Source organism: Daphnia magna, linkage group LG6 (assembly GCF_020631705.1).
Source record: "Daphnia magna isolate NIES linkage group LG6, ASM2063170v1.1, whole genome shotgun sequence".
NCBI lineage: Eukaryota > Metazoa > Arthropoda > Branchiopoda > Diplostraca > Daphniidae > Daphnia > Daphnia magna.
In genome coordinates this window covers 49765-68942 of record NC_059187.1, presented here as the reverse complement: position 1 = coordinate 68942, position 19178 = coordinate 49765, and the positions used below count along the sequence as shown (strand labels likewise).

The following is a 19178-nucleotide window of genomic DNA, read 5'->3' as shown; positions in this document are numbered from 1 at the left end:
ATATATGTATGTATAATTTGTTCGATATTTTATAATGATAATGAAATTTTGATGCAAAAAACGGGTTAGGAATAAGCTCCTGATTAACGAGGGTTGGCCGATCGCTGGTTGCGAATGTCGTCATGTAATATATAATGATTAATGAAGATCCGAAACGAAAACAAATTTCGTTTATTTCAACATCTGCTATTCGTTTATTAATTGAATACTTTACCAACAAACATTTCTTTTTGGTAATTGTATAATGATAATAATAATAATAATAATAAAACAAGATCTTGAACAAGAAGAAACAGTCAACATGAAAGACTGGCCAAACACACAAGTTTTCCTTTGTTTTGTTACAACTTTCCTGTTAAGAAAGCGATTGAAATTGTCAGCCAAGTTTCAGGTGGAGGGACACGTACGAACGAGTAAGTAACAAATGCGGTAGACAGTTTTCCACTTAGAGCCGCTGGCTGAGTGCCAAAGTTTCCTGGTTGTTCCAGTCGCCATGATAATGGGGAGACGACTGATTAGGCCCGTGTTGCTGACGATACATTTGCTGTTGCTGATTCCACGTACTCCGTGCCGGAATAATGGGCACGAAAACCGATTGCGGATTACTCGTCAACTTGTTGCTTCTGCCGCTCGGATTGGGCCCGCTCGGATTCGGGCCGCTCGCTGTTGCGCACGGCGCGATGTAATCGTACATGGGCTCTTCCTCCGCTTGCTGTTGGTGCATGCGCCTAATCATAGATGGCGCTGGAGGAGCGTAATTGCTCATCTCCACCGACAGCGAATCTTTGCTTCCGTCGACAACGAACGTTTTCATCCGCCGACTGGACGAGAACTGAGATTTGCCTCCCGACGACGTCAGACTTGGAAAGACGGCGTACGGAGACACTTGATCCGGTGCGTAGTCGCTCAAGCGCCCGCTGCAGTCCATCGGAGGCGGACGCTTCTGACAAGCCGACAACGTGCTGCTATTACCGTCTTCGGGCGTATCTCCACCATCGGCATACGTCCGGACGTTGGCATTGCCGACCGTTTGAGGATGCGAATCTGGGCGCAGGTAGTCGGTGCCGGATCGGTAGCGATAGCGCAGCAAAAGGGTGACGATGGTCAACACAATGGCCAGCGACGACACGGCCATGGGGACGGCCACGCGGGGATCGGAAAAGAGCGGCGCCAAACTGCCGCCGTGCACATCCGACTTGCTGTGAGAGTCCATCAGCGGAGGCGTCCGAACGGAATAATCGCGTTGGGCAGATCCGGCCGCATTCAAAGCCGTCACGCGGACGGCATAGTCTCGGCCTGGAATCAATCCCGCGAGGAGGAACGTTTGCTGCGGAGGCGATTCGGCACCAGCGATAATCCACTCACCAGCCGAATCCGTTGCCAGCCGGAAGCGAAAAATGAACTGCTGGATGGGGCAACCTCTGTCCTGCCAACGGACTAGATCGACGGTGCACGACGTGGGTGTCAGAGTCAAATCGGAATGGCGCGCGTCGGCGGCTAAATATTCCGGCGGCGATCCTTTGGTCTTGGCCGTCACCACGTTGCTGGACGAACTGTTTCCCACGCGACTGGAGGCCACCAAAACGAATTCGTACTCGGTGCCGCAGTTGAGATCTCCAACGGGAACCGACCTCCAAGTGGCCGGAAGCATTATCTGCGCCCATCTCGCGGCCTCTCTCGGTCGATATTTGATGACGTAATGGCGAGCCGCTGAAACTCTTGTCCGGTTGCTTTGATCGGTCGACGGACTGCCGCTGGCCCACTGAAGCGTAACGGAGGACCAGTTGGATGCGGCGAAACGGAGCTGAGGTGCGGCCGGAGGCGTGACGACAGTCAGCCAATAGTCGACCTGATCCTGGCCGTGACGATTGCGCGCCTGGCACGTGTAATTGCCTCCGCCGTTGTGGCTCAGCTGGCCGATGGATAACGATCCATTCGTCAACACTTGAATCAGTCCGGCTGTTGCGTTCTCGTCGTCTGGGTCGTCTGGGTCGTCTGGATCGTGGGGTCGCTGTTGTATCCACGGCTGTTGGATTTGCTCGCCCAGCTTCAGCGGGTTCAGGTTGAGCCAATCGCTGAGTTGGCGCCCGTCCTGCAACCAACTGATCTGCAACGGAGTGTCACCTAGCGCCGTGCACGGCAGAATCAGACGCGATCCGCGCGCCACCAAATAACCGGACCCGATCGACACGACGGCAGCGACGATTTTATTGGTCGGGTTAAAAGTGAAACTGACGGTCGAACTTCTCGGACCTTCACCCGCCTGGCTGCTAACAGCCGCCGCCTGGAAATAGAAGACGGCCCGTCGAGGCCTCAAATTGCGGATCTCCAGCCGACCAGCAGACGGGCCGCTGTTGGCAGCCGTCCACTTTTGCGGATTGACATCTTGGCCACGTTCGATTTCTTTGCTGTAAACTGTGAAGTGGGTGACGCGGCTAGTCGGACGAGGGTGCGGCAACCAGCTGATTGTCAAACTATCCGGCCCACTTTGGACTATTTTCAATCGCGTGGGCATTTCCGGAATATCTTCCTCAGTCGTGCAAGTCAACGGCTGACTTTTAACTCCATCACCGGCCCCAGTGAAAGCCAATACCTAATTTTTTTGTTTTTGTTTTGTTTTTTTTTGTTGTTTTTTTGTTGTTTTTAAAAAAATTATGATTATTATTTGAATGTAAATGTTCGTTAGACGTTAGACGTTAGACGTTAGACGTATCCCTTCACTCACCTGAATGCTGTAATTGGCAAATTTCTGAAGGCCCGAAAGGAAAACTGTCAACTCGGTGGTGGTTTGTGATGAACCAGTTTGCAAATCCGACTGGTCCGGCGATGAAAGGTAAAGCAATTCGCTGAGCGGCTCGTAAAAAATCCTGTAACCTCGCAATAGCCCGTTGCGATAATCGGCCGGCGGGGGTTGCCAAGTGATTTGAAGACTTTGGGAATTCAGCGAAACGCAAGCCACGTTCAGTGGCGGCTCTTCCGGCGGCGCCTCGCTTGTCTTGACCGACACGGAAGGACTAGCTGGCCCACTTCCCTGGTTGTTCACTGCCTGCACGTAAGCGTGATAATTGGTGTTGGGTCGAAGGCCTGCCATCGTGTACTCGTTGCTGCTCGATGGCAACACCGTTCGATTAAGCATCCGGCCGGAATCGATCGTCACCAAATAGCTTTGGATGATTCCGTGTTGAAGTTGATGAGCCGGCGGTGCCCAGCTGAGTGTGAAACCACGCGCATGGACTGAACTGGCGCCGACTTGTAGCGGAGGGCCTTCTGGCGCCTCCTCGTCCGTCGTGACCGTCAGGCCGAGACTCGGTTGACTTTGTCCCAACGCGTTGGAGGCCGTCATGTACACTTGATAGACTGTGGCCGGCTGGAGGTTTCCGATAGAACCAGAAAATTGACTGGCCATTATCCGTTCTTGTCTCACATCTCCCCCTACGAATTACGAATTACGAATTACGAATTACGAATTACGAATTACGAATTCAATCAATTCTTGATTTAGACTATGAGCATTTTTCCGCGTTTATCCACTCCCGCGTCAAACAATACGGGCTGTCCATATACCTGGGGATTGGTAGAAAATGATAAACTCTTGAAGAGGATTGCCTCCATCAGCGGCCGGAGGTTTCCATTCCAATTGGATCCTTCTCCCAGCAGCCGAGGCAACTCTGACATCTAGCGGAGGTTGCGGAACATCTTGCACTTGAAGGAAAACGGCATCGCTGTCCTCTCCGTGCATGTTGGAAGCTGCACATTCGTAAAGGCCTTCATCCGCAACTGCGGCGTTGGTGACACTCAATTCGCTCGTTAACAAGGTGGGATGGAGTGACGACGACGACGGATGCGACCCAGTTGCCGGTTGAGCTCTGGTAACTACACGAGACTGGGTAGGATCCAAAGGGACAGAGTCCTTCCGCCAATGGATGTTGAGCGGTGGATCGCCTCGGATGGAGCATTTCAGTACAGTTCCAGTTAGTGATCCACGTCTAACTGCCATATAATCTTGATTTAAATGCACCTCCGGCGGAGCTGATTGGAGGGGGATTTAAAAATTGGATTGAAAAAAACCAAAAAAAACATCAATTCTTTTCAATTGGTTCGCTCAAACGTTTTAAACAACTGACCGTGAACCTGGAGAGCCATAAGAGCGTTGATGTTATTTCCAACTCCATTGGATGCCTCGCACTGATAGTAACCAGCATCGGACACATCGACTGGACTAATAACCAGACTTTGATTGGCCAATAAAGTTCGATTAGTATTGGCGAATAGCGTCGTGTACTTGTCGGCCGTTTTATCTATAGACACAATGAAAAGACTAGATTAAGATTCAATATCTAGTTTTGACAAATGGCAATGAATACGAACAAAAATGAGTGACCTCTAGTAAAAGACCAAATGACTTGCGGTGTAGGTACGCCGTGAACGTGACATTTCAGCTCGACGCTGTGGCCGCTGACAGTCTGCACTGTGTCGGCGGGTGGTTGTTGATTGACCCAAAAAGGCGGAACTTTTCGCACCCCAGAAAGATAAAAATGAAAGTTTTTAGTTCTTTTGTTGGCGTCTAGATGGAGTGGCTTGCCCTTAATGTTAAAGAGGATGTTTCTTGGAATCCGGGCAACAGGCAATCAAGCAAATAGAAACATGCAACTACAGCTCATGGACGACTGTCAGTTGTTGTCCAGACAACAAGGCTAAGCATCCATCAAAAGAAAATAAAGCATTCAAACTATTTGTTTGGTCCTAATACCCTAATAGAAAAATATGAGAAAATCAATTTTCAAAAAATCTAAAAATCTAAAAATAAATGAATAAATGAATAAATCAAAAAATAAATAAAAGAGGGCAGAAATGAAAAATCAAAATTTACCGCTGACGTGAAGTAAAGTGGAATGTACGGCCGTGCCAGCGGCGTTCTCTGCCCGACAAGAGTAGTTGCCGCCGTGATTGACCGTCACCTAATTTATTGTTTTGTTTTGTTGGGTTTGGTTGGGGGCGGGGGTGGGGGGGAGAGGCGTATGTTTTTGTTGTATACTTTTCATTAGTAAAGAGATTTGTTTCCTTCAGGTGGGCAAAAAAGTAAATCAAAAAAAAACAAAAAACATAATAATAAAAAGGGGGCGAAATAAAAAGCGAACCTGGTCGATGGTTAAAATGGAGGAATAAGAATTGAAATCAGTCAATCGTAATCCATTGGCTATGGCTCCTAATGGGCCGAGTCTGATTGGCGGATCGGTACTGGACAAGGAAGCCACTCCCACTGGATTGGCTGGACGATGCTGAGACGGAGACGAAGCCGAAGAAGAAGAAAGGTGGTGATGGGGATGGACGAGTGGCTTGTCATCACGGTACCAACGGATGTGGAAAGGAGGATCGCCTTCTTCAATGACGCACGACACCTGCACTCGAGAATTGACCATCACGTTGCGTGACGGCATCCCGAACGGTGTGATTCGAGGGCCCGCTGTCGCCCACCCCCATCGACCCGTCAAAACAATTCGAAATCATAAAAAAACAAAACAAAGGGAAATAGGCCGAGGAAAATTGAAATCAAATCAAATCAAATCAAAGGGAATACAAAAATAATAAGTACATATACGTAAGCAGCCTATATCAGTTCAATGTGTATAGGTATAGTTTGTTTAAAGATAAATACATGGTAAATATGATAAATTTGCAAAGTACAATCGAATTTTGAAGGCCGCGGATTTCAACTTTTCCCGGTTGGTCGTATAACTAATCCATTCAATGTTGGAGTCGATTTTTCAGACTTTTAGTGTGTCAAATATAATCATGCAACACACACGCCCACACACACACACACACACACACGCACAGACCTAAAAGAAAGACTTTTGTGTCTTTTTCCTTTGTTTTCGTGTTTGTGATAAAGTTCGATCAAATAAGATATGAAAAAAAGAAAAAGAAAAGGAGGAACAGGCTAATGCGGACGCGAGAAAGGATGGAGTAGTTGGAGTACCCTGAACGACGACGTGAACAGCTGATTCTGCCCGTCCGCCTTCATTGGCTGCCCGGCAGACGTACCATCCACCATGTTGTCCAGTCAACGATTCAATCGTCAACGTGGCTGTGAATTCATTCACCAAACGGACGCTAGTCGTCGTCGTTGCAGTTGCTGGCCCAGTCGTTGCAGTTGTCGGAGCAATCGCTTGGCCATCTTTCGACCAGCTGACGGACAACGGCAATCCACCTTTAACTACGGCGCATTGAAGAGCCAATCGCTCGCCGGCATTCAACACGGCCGAATCGCTCATTGCCATTATATGAGGCGCGTCTGTATCCAATATCGTTTGTTTTTTTCGTGTTTTTTGTTTTTTTTAACGGAATTCCGGCGACCGGAAGCAACAACAAAAAAGAACGTCGAGGAATTTCTTAATTTATCCTTCCTACCCACTTAACTCATCTCCTTTTTCTTGTTTTTTCACAAAAATAAAAGGGGAGAGACTTAAATTGGCTTCTGGCTGCTGGATCGATATAGTCGGTCTGTCTCATTTGCTTTCCTCTTTTCTCTCTTTTTGTTTATTTTTATTTGTTTTCTTTATTTTTTAGAAAGGAGGAGGAGCCAAGGGAAAGGGACTTGACGTGAGGCTACAAAACTTTCTTTTTTTCTTTCTTTTTTTTTTTTTTTCCTGCTCCCAGACCGGATAGAAAAGCGCTGTTGACTTTCTCATCATCAAAGAGTATACACAGCGACCGAGCAAGTTTACAGGACGGGGGAAAAGAAAAAGGCGCCGAGTCAATATTGTCGCAAAGCTGCGAGCAGGAAAAACCAAAAAAATCAAATAAAAGGCTATTTTTTAAGTTTCGTTTTTGTTTTCTCTTGCCGAGGATCTATAATTTTTACTCTTTCTAATCAACTCGAGTGCCATCATTTCTTCTAAGAAAATGCGATAGAAAAAAGGAAAAAAAGAAAAAAAAAAGGACTACTCGAATGATGGTTGATTATAATTTAGCCTTTGATTATTCATCCCTATTAAAGGAAAAGCTTAAGTTTCCAGATAAAAAGAGGGAAAGAAAAGTGCCGAAACTTACCGAGGATGTTGAGTTGAAGTGACTGGCGAGCCGAGAGTCCGTTCTGGCCACGCGCCTCGCAACTATAAAGACCGGCGTCGCTGCTCTTATCCAACGGATCGATCGTCAAACTGCCATTGAATTGAAGTCGCTGACGGCCATTCAGCGGCAAACGACGCCCGTCTGTTTAACACAGTCAAGTCTAAATTCACGCTTTTCTGACTATTTGCTGATTGAATTCAGCAAACGCAATTTCATTTTTATTGTCACCTTTTTCCCACGTGATGGCCTCAATGGGATAACCAGCGACAGGGCAAGGTAATTCCAGTCGTTTGCCACCAACTCCGACGACTGTACTCATCCGTCTCACATAAGGAGCTCCTGCAAAATCAAATTCCTCTTTTCATCGGCTGACTGCGCTCATTTGACTCGATTGTTTACCGTAAATATGCAAATTGGCTGAATGCTCTACGCGACCCACTCGATTCTCCGCTGCACACTGTTCGCACAAACGCCACAAACGCCATATTTAATCGAAGAATTACTAGAAAAACGTACGGTAGGCTACCTATTGCACGAAAACTCACTTTGTAATTGCCTCCGTCTTCGACTCGGACGTGGGTTATGTTGAGATGAGCCACTACAAGATCGTCGTGACCCGTTTGTTGCTGCTGGCCGAGGAAATATCGTTCGGAAACGGGCGATAACGGAAACCCGTCCAGCGTCCAAGTGAAATGAGGCAGCGGAGTGCCAGAGGCTAAACATTTCAACGAGACTGAACTTCCCGGATGTAAAACTTGCCGACTGAACGTTTCTTTCAAATGAGGAGGAAATGCTCCAATGGCCAGCTGGGCCGATGCTTGGGCCCAATCTCCTTCGTCATTGGATGCCAGGCATTGGTATATTCCCTCATCTTCACGTTGGACGGACGAAATGGATAACTGGACCATATCGGTGTAGCCGTCGTCGCCGGATGAAGAAGAGACACGCCCACTATTGCCCACCAAGTAGCGCTGGCCATCTTTCAGCCAACTGACAACCGGCCTAGAATTTGTTTTCCCCAGATTTTAAGTTAAGTTGTTATTCCATTGAACAAGAAATGTGAAATTGATTAACCTGGGACTACCGGAGAAATGACACGTGATGGTGACGGACGTCTCTGCATCGACGACTTGAATGTGCTGGGCAGCCGATGCGGCGGCAGCGACGACGACGACGTTCGACGATTCGACGATTCTGACTTGTAATTTGTCACGAAAAACGAGTTCGGTACGTGATTCGACTAATCCCATAGAATTGTTGACGGAACAAATGTAACGGCCCTGATCTTCGGCGACGACGGAAGCGATGAGTAAAGTGCCACCAACGAGGCGATGACGCCCAAGTCCCAGCACTCCACCACGATGCTCTTGCGTGGCAGCTGATGCCACCAGTGGCAACAACAAATTGCCATACTGAATCGTTTGACTTTTGTACCATCTGCATGGATCAATTTATGGTTACGTACAATTGGTCAGACAAAAGAACTGTGTCAATAAATAGTTACTTGACTTTAGGTGGAGGATATCCGTGAAAAACACAAGGTAAAACGGCATCTTGTCCACGCCAAACTCGAATTCGATTCACACTTTCTACAATGACTGGTGCCATCTTTGTCATGGTTTCTAGGGTACACGTAAAGGTCATGTTTCATTGTTTCTCAACTGGAAAATCAATAATGTTGACACAATCAGATACCTTGACTGAGGATGATTCGTCCAGCAGTGGAACTGGTCATTGTTTGCCCGTTGGGCTGGACGAGAACTCGACAATGATACAAATGATTCTCGTCGCCTTGACGCGCAGACAAAACGTGCAAGTCGCCATTGGCCAACATCACGTGACGTCCATCTGTTTTACGAAAACAATTTTTTGAGTTTTTCATGTTGTTTTTTAATCATTTTAATTGCTAAAGGCATGGAAAGTGAACACTGAAAACCAAACTTTTTCGAGGAACTTTTTCAACTTTCAGAAACTGTGTTCCATTTGAGCCGTTGCAACTGACGTCCCATGCCGACGGTAGCCATTTCTGAATAAACCGCTTGGTAAACGTTGACTCGAAAAGAAAAGCGATTGCCAAATATGCAAAGGCAGCAGATTTGAGTTCAAACAAAAGCCAGGAGTAACGATATTTTCTACATAGGAACAATTCAATCTTTTTAGTTTTAACAAATATTTACGTATACTAAATCAAACAAAGAGGTCAAAACTTTGAGGATAATTTCATTGAGCCTGAGCAGAAGGGTGTTTTTTTTTTTATGGTTCCTTAGGTCAACGTGGCCCGTATTACTTCATTTGTCGATCGACAGTTAGCGAGGTGACACACATGAAAATGCAATCAGTCGTTGATTTCCACTTGGCATAGTCTACCTTGACTGGAAGTAAGAAAAATGTCGTATCGATTGTCTTGAATCCAAGAAGTGACTGTAACATAATCACGAACAGAATCAGGAACAGAGCAACGAAAAACAGCCGTACTGCCACGACGAACTCGAGGATTCTCGACGTTGACCTCGAATGGCGGCAAAATCACTTTTTTTGGCGCCAAAAAGAAAAGTAAGACAATTTTTGTGTTTTAAAAGGCGAATATAATTGTTAGTTTGACGAGACTAGTACCTGCACGGACGCGCACAGGAGTGGAGAGGATGCGACCAATGAAATTGGCTGCCAAACACCTGTAGGTGGCAGCGTGAACGTCTGGTCGGAACTGCTCCGGCCGGAAGGTGTGCAAAGTCAAACTGCCATTCGGTGATAACGTGATTAGATTGTTTGTCGTTGCAGTTGACGTTGCAGTTGACGGTGCAGACGTAGAAGATGATTCGACTGGATTCCAGATGCCGCTGCCTGCCGCGCTGCTGCCTAAACGTTCTTTAAAATCAAGTATTCCGTTCATTATACAACTCAAATGAAAAGGGGAATAGAATTGTGTTAACCTTTGGATGTGAGCCAAGTGATTTGGGGTGTAGGTTGTCCCCAAACTGGACATTCGATGGTGAATCCTCGATCGGGAGTAAAAGTCACGTCTGATGGCAATTGATTTTGGAAACGAGGACCAGCTGCTGCTGCTGTTCCCGACGACGCAAATGTGTCCATCATTCCGCTGCCAGCGTGTTGATTGGATGAAGCAATCACGTTGCTGCTGCTGCTGCCGCTGCTGCTGCTATTGGCGTGCAATCCTATTAGGAAACAAGACTTTGGCTAAACGAACAAGTACATGGCAAAAGGGCACGGCCAGATGAAACCAATTAAAATGGAATTTCCCGCTGCAAGTTTGACGTTGGAGCAACAGGGAAGTGAGAAAGAACGAAAAAAAACAAAAACAAAAAACAATCAGGTAATAAGAAATAATGATGCTGTAGGTGATGGAGGCTCATAGTGAGGAATATGTTCGCACAAGACGCGATGAACCGATGAAGCAGACGCTGCGAAAGAGAAAATAAAAGGGAGACGACGAAAATAATTGATTATCGATCGAGCCAGTGCTCGCTGTCGTCAGGGTCAATCTATAAAAGATGCAACGACGCGCAGGAGCTTCATATAGGCGTGCTCGTTTTCTTTTTCTTTCACCATATATTTATTTTCCTCTGTTCCAACATCCGACGTTATTTATTTATTTCTTTCTTTTTATTATTTTTATTGTTTCGGGTGCTGTTGGATGCCAAGAAAAAGGGGCCACATCGTCAAGGGCGATCGAGAGGAATAAGAACGTTTCGATATCAGACTTTGCTCGTGATTATTTCGACTCGTGTGTGTGTCTCTTGCTGCCTCTCGAGTCTCGACTATCCTGTCGAACAATACCCCTAAGGATATACGTAGACATGGAGGCGCAGCAGAAGAGAAACGGAATACATTTCGAATCATTCGATTGCATAATGGATCATGTGACTGACATGCAGAATGCGGCCCTTTTTTTTTTCTAACCAAACATCTTTAGCGAGTTTGAGAGCCTTGATGAAGATTGACGTTGGCGTCGAAATGATCGTTACGTCCGTCTGCTACAGACGTACATATGAACGCATCCGAGTTTAAGCACATTGATAGGCTATCTGTGTGTGTAATAGGAAATATGACCTCGTAGAACGTCGTCAAGAGCCATGAAAAGAGTTTCCGATGGAACCCAACAAAGGCGTATAGTACACACTACACATATCGATCGCTGTGCAAAGGCGAGCACAATAGAACAGATCCAAGTCTATAGTGTACTGCGTCCACATGACGAAATGTGAGGTTGAAGCAACTAATAGGCAAATCCCTTCAATGCACGTGTGCAATTCAATTCCAAAGAATTTTTTTCTTGCTACCAGTTGGTTTCCCCTTTTTTCTTTTTTTCCTCGATTGATTGTAAAAAAAAAAAAGGGCAGCATTCAAATGGAAAACCATTTGAATGCCTTTTTAAATGCTGCGCAGCCATATTAATGTGTAGAATGAAAATAGTGGGGCCAAAAAAAAAAATAAAAAGTAAGGAGATGTCGAAAGAAAAGGGGAATCCAGTTTTAATGGAGAGCCGCAGACAATAAATGCGGCTGTGCCCATCCGGCGAGCAATACTACACATCAAGAGTCTATTCTTTTGGCGGCGTATCGCAAGAAAAGCAGTCGACTCTACCAGATAAATGTGGTGGATCGATTCCGCATTTATCGCGTCTCTACCGAGCGCTACCAACAGCACGTTTTCTTCACATGATGTCGAAGAGAAAGAGCTTTTGGTATAACAAATGCGTTTGAGAATCTTAGACGTTGCATGGGAGAACAAGACGCGGCGTAGTTTGGATCTTGGTCTCGGCGTCAGTGGCGTCGACAGTTTTCAATAGCGAAACTTTGGAGATCACTTTTGCAACCGCCGCTGTTTCAAAGTTCAGCCTTCAACTAATTGCTTCTAATTGTATTATTGTCGAAATAATGCAGCCCATTTAGAATAGACGGCAGCACAGTCGGACGCACCAGTTAAGACTGTTTGTGTGTTTGACGCACACATTCGAAAATTCGCCGTTGATCAGGAATGCGTTTTCTTTATTCTCTTGCCGGCCAAATAGACTTGATGAATATGCACGAAAATTTGACGAATCACGTCAATCGAAAAAGAGTTGCGTGACAATCGAGAATGACGAGTGCCATTGTTCTTTGGCTGGCAGCTATTGCTGATGCGGGCGATAACGTCAGGTCGACTGCGTCCATGTAGGCGGGCGTTCCGCGTGACTGACTCTACACTTTTTCGCCGTGCGCGGATGATGGTTGCTGTTTCAGCAATTTTGGCGGATGAACGTGCCGCTCTCATTGATGACGACGAGCACTGTTTGGCCATACTAGACAATTCTATCTTCTTCTTGGTTTTCTTCTTCTTTCGATACGAAACGCACAGACAAAGCGCATCTACAGATTCAACTCTTACATCTCGTACTGCACTATTTAGTGCTCGCAGCACGTGGCACGTTTGTTTCATACGTCTAAAACGTACAAGCCTGTTTATATAAAAGGTGGCCACCGACGCTGCTGCTCGGCATATTATCGATTAGACTCGCTTCAACGTTCACAGACGGAAGCTGTTGCTGCTCTCTCGGACATGTCCGTTTGCTCGCATATATTGAAAAACTCGGCCAAAATAAAAATAACCAATATACAGTTGGGATATTAATCCCTGCTCGTGCTGCTGTTCCTCCAGTCCAATATGCACGAAAACATGCTGATGGACACAAAGAGCTTAAAAGATTTCGAGACGCGCATACATTTCCCTTGTTCACGTTTACTTGGCTGTCGTTGCCAGGTCGTTTAATCTGTAGAATAGCACGTGCATCGACGAGATTTTCTTTCTAAAGTACACATCTGAAAGCGATTCAAGAAAAGAGAATTACATCGTGAATTGCAAATGGCCTCTACATTTCCGTCGGAGCTCGATCCAATGCCTGATAGGTTTACATGTCAAACAGAAAACATGCGACACTTTTCTGTTCTCAAAAACGGCAGTTGCATTCACAACCTGCCATCAGCAGCAGTCGAATTTCTTGTTGGACGCAACGGCGCAACAAAAAAAGAAGAGGCAAAGAGAAAACTTGTATATAAATTCGACTTGACTATTTGATGGGAAGCGATGGTAGACTACACAGAACACGAACGAAAAGTAGAGATCCTCTTTTAAAGTTTGCAAGAAAGTAAAAAGATGCTGTACTGCACACCAACTCAAACGTCTCCGTTGCTGTCACAGTAGATACGAGTATAGTCGAACACCGGTCTGTGTTGTTGTTGTTGTCAACTTTGGTCATCTGCTCTGTCGCCTCTGCAGCCAAGCTAAATTCGATTTACTTTCTTCCACTGCACCATTTTCCATCAGAAGGCGACATGTGTAATCTAACGCTCACTGGCTGTGTATATAGCGACACGGGAAATATATAGAAAAGCCCAGTCTATGTTAGGTTACACATTTCTCTTTGTATCTGATAGCGCACAGAGCAAGAGGGAGACGAGCTGCTCTACTTGTCAATGTGTCATCACCTTCTTCTTCTCGCTCTTTGGTTACATAAATTACGTGTCCGTTCGTCTTGCATGTTACCCACGAGTTCGTAAAGCCTCCAGACAGTCGATGCCAGCCTTTACGCCTACCATCCAGCAGCAGCTGTCAATTTTTTCGGTCGACATGCGTTTCTTGTTCACGTCTTAGCTTACACATTCAACATCACGTCAACTATTCTACTGTACAACTTCTGTTATTTGTCAAGAGAACAGTCTAAAAGATAAGTAAACTACCTTTCGATACAGGTGTTGCCACTATATTGACGAGTATCTTCAATTAGCTCAAACAAAATGATATTTCTTACGCCTATCTCTTTTTCATAGGACATTTATTACAGTAGACAAGACAACTTTACCTTTCAACGATATACTCTACCAGCCATAAGGCAGATCCAGTCAGCATCAGAGGGATTCCTTAGCTAAAAAGGCCCCTATATATAATGTCATTCTCGGCAAAGTACCGATGATGACAGTTCTAACGCTTTAACAGTTTTTAACTGTAGTAGACCTTACAAACTTTCCTTTTTTACGACAAAGTTGTATTCAGTATAGTCTACTGAATATAGTTCACTTTTTAAATTTATTAGTTCGCAACATATTAACGTAAATTGATTAGATTAATAGAACAAAAACAGTTTTTGGTTTTTTTTAGAATGACCAATGTTGCCAATATTTTGAATGACACAAAATAATTAAGGACAAAAGGATGAATGAAATATTATGGAACCTTAAAAATGAAAAATATTAATAATTTTAAGAATTGAATTCAAAACTTTTCATTCTTAAGTGCCAAAATGGCAAGCTTTTTTAACGGAAATTGTTTCCACTGGACTACCAAGCCAGAATCTGAAAGGTTTAACGGAAAACTGTAATTTTATTCATAATTTTAAAAAATGAGCTTTATCAACTGGATAATTCTGTGAGTCACCTTGAATTAATAATTTATATTGAACAAAATTCAACTAGGTAGCAAGTCGTCGAAGCGCGGGGCTAACACCATCGGTCTTTTTCCAACTACGACAACATTTAAAGCGACGCTTATCTATTTTAACCAGTAAGGCACGATGTATATAATCAATACCCATTGCTTATGTCCCTAACTATTCATGTTGTCTTGATTATATTTCGTATCCGTTATTTGGTTTGAAAGATTGTAGGACAATATAGGTTGGATATTGAAAAATGAACGACAAGAAACTCTAAATGTTTATAGGGAAAGTTGAATTTATGGTCAATGATTGACGTGCTATGACGCAACCATCAGACAATCCGACTATCTTGTCATTTTTAACGGCTTGCCTTCCATGAATATTACATCGGCCAAGAGAAAAGTTTTGTGTTTAACTCTTCAGTGCTGGTATGAGAAAAACCAATGGGAAGAACAAAGACAATCTACTCCCAAGGTTTTTTCTTTTATGAAGAAAAGTGTGGCTTGAGTTTTTGTAAATGACAGTGGAAAACAAAAGAGGACACAATCGTAGCATCGAAGGCTGTTGATCGCACAGCTAGACGCCCACTCGACAAATGTTATGTGCGGCATTCGATGAAAGCGTAGAAGAAAAACTGCGAGATTAAGTGAGGTTCATTTTTCAAAAGAAAATGGGTATTTACAATTGTACTGAATAGATGAGTGATGAAGGAGGGAACGCAAGTGCAATCGACTGACGGATGATGTGCACTGATTTCCGTTTGTCTAGACACGTGCTGCTGCCGAAAGAAAGTCAAAGAAGACATCATCATCCCGCACGCATTTTTCTATACATCGTCGACGTGTCAAGTGCATTTATTCGTCTCTAGGATTCCGGATTTTCCGAATTTGCTGGCGATTCTCGACAGGCTTGCAAATCAATTATACTACCTATTCTAGAGTTTTTCTTCGTCTACCTTGATGAGTTTCTTTTCATTTCAGAGACGAAACAAACTCCATTTTTCCTCTGTGCGAATTTGTTCTCTCGTGTTGCTCTTCTGAGCAGTAGGCAAGTAAAAAATAAAGCAAAATGTCTTTTTGGTCGATATTATGAAAGTGATGGAGAAACGAAATGAAGCGAACACAATCAAAGCGTTTTGGGCCCAGCCATTTAAAAAGATGGAGTAAGAGATCCAGCCACTTTTGCGCTTCACCACTTCCAAAACCCCTTAATAAATAATCGTTCTTAAATCTAGCTACACATCAAGGCACCAGCCCTCAAGCCAACACATTCAAATTTCAAGCATTTCCTTTTTTTTAAAAATGAAAATAGACTTCATTTAAAAGACAGTTTAGCCATATGTGGTCTTTAGCTATAGCACTAGACGTGTAGCCTATATACGAAAAAAAGTTCAATACAATATCGGGAGAGTGTTTTTTCTTCATCCAAAACATCTCATACGTTGCAACACATAGGTATACAAGCAATCAGCCAAACATTTATTTTTGGGTGAATAGACTATATATATTAGACTGTTTGTTTTGGATCGCTTCTCCCCCCGTTTCTTTTTCAGTTTAGGCAAACTATTTTCATATTTATAGATCCATATGTAGAAGCAACAGCAGAGACGCACAGATTCACACAACAGAGACATAGAAAAGAGAGAGAGAAAAAGAAAAGAGTGGTTGCTCCGGTTGTTATTGAAGATGCACTCCGGGGGAACGATCGGAAACCGTGACATCATTTGTTTCCCGACAACTGTCTCTCTCCCCCCCTTCCCTCCTTTTTTTTAGTATTGCTGTCTTTTGGTTTGTTCTCGTGCCAAAAACATTTACACAGACTTAAACCCGGTGAAATCTTCTCTTTTCTTTTTCTTCGTATAAGCAGACCCTTCCCTATATCTACAGTATATGTAGGCTATTGTTGTGACAAAGAATGAGCTCTTATACGTCGATACCCCACTAACTTGACATCAGTTTTAACAGCAGCTGCTTGTTTACTACGTTATTCGCCAATATTACACGGTACATCCCTCGAAACTTGTAGACCTACAAGATTTTTTCCAGTTCTCCTCGTGTACACTAACTGATGCAAATCTGATGAAAGATTCTTATTACTATATAGAAATGAAAAGCGAACAAGAAACGAATAACTAATTAACTTTGACTGCACAATAGACAGAGGGCAGCAGCAAGGAAGAAGGCAGCGTACATCGTTTGGGGTCTGTAATACTAGATGAAGACATCACTAGATGATTGATGAAGACATTGCTATATCAGAACTAGCTGCACCTAGCTAACAATGTCTTCATCTGTACACACACACAAACACAGGATTGAGCCGCAATAATCACGCGTAACGAATCTCCCGATATCGATCCTATTCAAAATTCCCATCAACAGAAAAGGGTCTTGAATGTTCAGTAGTGAAAAAAGTAGAAAAAGTGGTCGCGAAAAAAAAAAAAAAGAAAAAAACAACAACCATTGTCTCTTGAGCACAGCATGTGACGTGCTACAGACAGCCTCTAGTTCGTATTAGAGAAAAGGCTTGTGGCTCTATAGTACTTGCGTCTAATCTATCGATTGGATGAGGCAACGAGGGAACGTGCTGCACACGAAATGCTTGGCTATGTAGGAGAGAATATGCGGATGATGTGGCAAAGCCTCTCCCACCCATCCGCCAAGCCATTCGCATATGTCGATACCGAGACAGACCAAATACTTTTCAAAAGGGAAGCAGGACAAAGAAATGAGTACATATATACGCCCACAAACGCAAAAGAGAACAGACATGTATAAGGACAACATCTACGGAAAAAAAAAAAGAAACATACGGGCGTCTAAGGCCATTACACAAGAACGCACAAATCCGCAGGCTACGTCGGTGTCTGTCGCGCTATTTCTCCCTTTATTCTCCCAAATCATATACATAAAAGGGTACAAGTATCCAGCAAAGAATTTGAATAATATCGTCTGTCCGGTTTGCTCATGTCCGGAAGCGCAGCAAAAGCATAATCGCCCTTTAAACAGACTCAATCATTTGCAAACCAAATATAAGCATTGGGTTGATACAAAAACCTCTGCCTGGCAATAAAGTGCATTCACAGAGCATTCGACAAGACCGAGATACGGCCTTTACTGTACAATCGATGCGCTGCTATTGTAATCAACTTGGAAGAAATATGAAAGAATGCTGGCATCAAGACTTACCAGTTATCAGCATGCAGCAAGTGAAGACGAGAGTAGCGGTGCCTAAACGATATGGAATAAAGACTAATAAAGCCATTGATTTGGTATGGTGCTGCTGGTGGCCGCAAAGGAGACAGTCATTAACAAGACATTTTCCAAATTATGCGTAAAGGAACACTGGATGATTTTGTGCAGTCTTCGGGAAAACGCCTCCCACAAGGATACGACGGAGAAGGAATGCCGGATGTATTGTGCTGTCAATGGTGGTCGAGCACCGACTGCCGGAGATCAAGCCGGAACATCCCATATATAGTAACGTGCTGCTAACTAAAAGCGTCTGCCGTCGCGATGCTTCCACATAAATATCGTACGAAATGAACGCATGCTCTTTGCATGATGCATTACATTTGTAGACATCAGCATTCAAGCTCTTACTCTCCATACAGGGATGTGCTGCTCTGCAACAAATGAAAAGATCGAGAAACTATAGATGGTGTAGGCTACATCTGCAGGACCAAATTAAGCCATCAAGATAATATAAATGATTAACAAATTAAGCAAGTTAAGCAACGATAACCCAGTTGGGTTAAATATATGATTCATGCATGCTGAAATAAAATGTATACCACCCTGAAGAGGCAAGCATTAATGCCAGCAATGTAGACTAAAAATTACATGTAAGGAAATCCAGCAGGGACCTTTCTTGCAAAACTTGTTTGGTCTTTGAAGTTTTTTTACTAAAAAGAGATCCTACGACAATAATATGGTATTTAAGGACCTACCTGACTGGTTTAAAATGGAATACACATTTTCATCGCAAATGTGGTTTTTGTGTTAACGGCAACAGGCAGATACGCAGAAGAACACTGGCGGAAAACTTGCCAATCGAAAAGAAAGTGACGTGGGACGTGATCATTGTATTAAAAATTTTAATTTTCCATTTAGTACAGCAGCCACCTGTTACATTTTCCTCAAATCTGACGTGACAATTGACAAGTTGTTTCAGTAGTCGAACTTTATCGAAAATGAAGTAATATGAATTAGAGTCGTAGCTCGCCGCATTGGTATCGCATTGGACTGCGATGCCAAGGGTAAGCTGGGCCTGGGATCAAATCCGGTGGCCCCGAGTTCCCGACGACTGGGCCTTAAACAAGAAACCCTGGCGATCAGGGGCTTCTTTCAACAACTTTTAGTTAAATTGGTTTTGTCTAAAATTTAATTTTAAGAATTTTGAACCTAGCCAGCGATTTTTTGGTGCAAAATCCATTTCTTAAGGAAAGTTTTTGCTTGTTGTTGTTCAGGGGTCGCCTACTCTTTTCCAGGGTGAGCCTTGGGAAATATGTCCGTATTTGCCTATTTTTCTATTTGCTTGATTAGCGTAAATTTCCTTAATTTCTAGTTTTTTCCCAAAATACTGTAAATTTCCGCAATTTCCCTTTTTATTATTTTTACTATCACCCACCGGATAAACCAAGAGAAAATGGAATCAAATGAAAGAAAATGATTTC

The 19178-nt window shown here is 43.9% G+C and overlaps 1 protein-coding gene and 2 long non-coding RNA genes across 8 annotated transcripts; 2 read left to right on the top strand and 1 right to left on the bottom strand.

The window, feature by feature from the left end:
• Positions 1-153: 153 nt before the first annotated feature.
• On the bottom strand, positions 154-17908 carry LOC116924665 (Down syndrome cell adhesion molecule-like protein Dscam2). Of its 6 annotated transcripts, none has more exons than XM_045175596.1 (19): positions 17692-17908; positions 10005-10247; positions 9688-9939; positions 9442-9603; positions 8770-8922; positions 8579-8696; positions 8149-8511; positions 7620-8076; positions 7474-7531; positions 7303-7413; positions 7054-7215; positions 5981-6295; positions 5139-5464; positions 4871-4958; positions 4382-4510; positions 4125-4298; positions 3565-4029; positions 2726-3432; positions 154-2593 (listed from the first exon to the last, which is right to left on the bottom strand). In XM_045175596.1, the coding sequence occupies exons 1-19, from the start codon at positions 17765-17767 to the stop codon at positions 446-448; spliced, it is 6507 nt and encodes a 2168-aa protein (XP_045031531.1). In that variant the 5' UTR covers positions 17768-17908; the 3' UTR covers positions 154-445. The 6 variants fall into 6 exon arrangements, with proteins under 6 accessions (XP_045031531.1, XP_045031532.1, XP_045031533.1 ...); XM_045175597.1 differs by having other exon boundaries at positions 9688-9930; XM_045175598.1 differs by lacking the exon at positions 5981-6295.
• LOC123473946 lies at positions 9172-10011 on the top strand. The gene is made up of 4 exons (XR_006648464.1): positions 9172-9452; positions 9517-9627; positions 9685-9794; positions 9853-10011. It is a non-coding gene; the product is annotated as an uncharacterized LOC123473946 (long non-coding RNA).
• LOC123473947 lies at positions 17897-18305 on the top strand. Its single transcript, XR_006648465.1, has 2 exons — positions 17897-18037; positions 18117-18305. It is a non-coding gene; the product is annotated as an uncharacterized LOC123473947 (long non-coding RNA).
• The last annotated feature ends 873 nt before the right edge of the window (positions 18306-19178 follow it).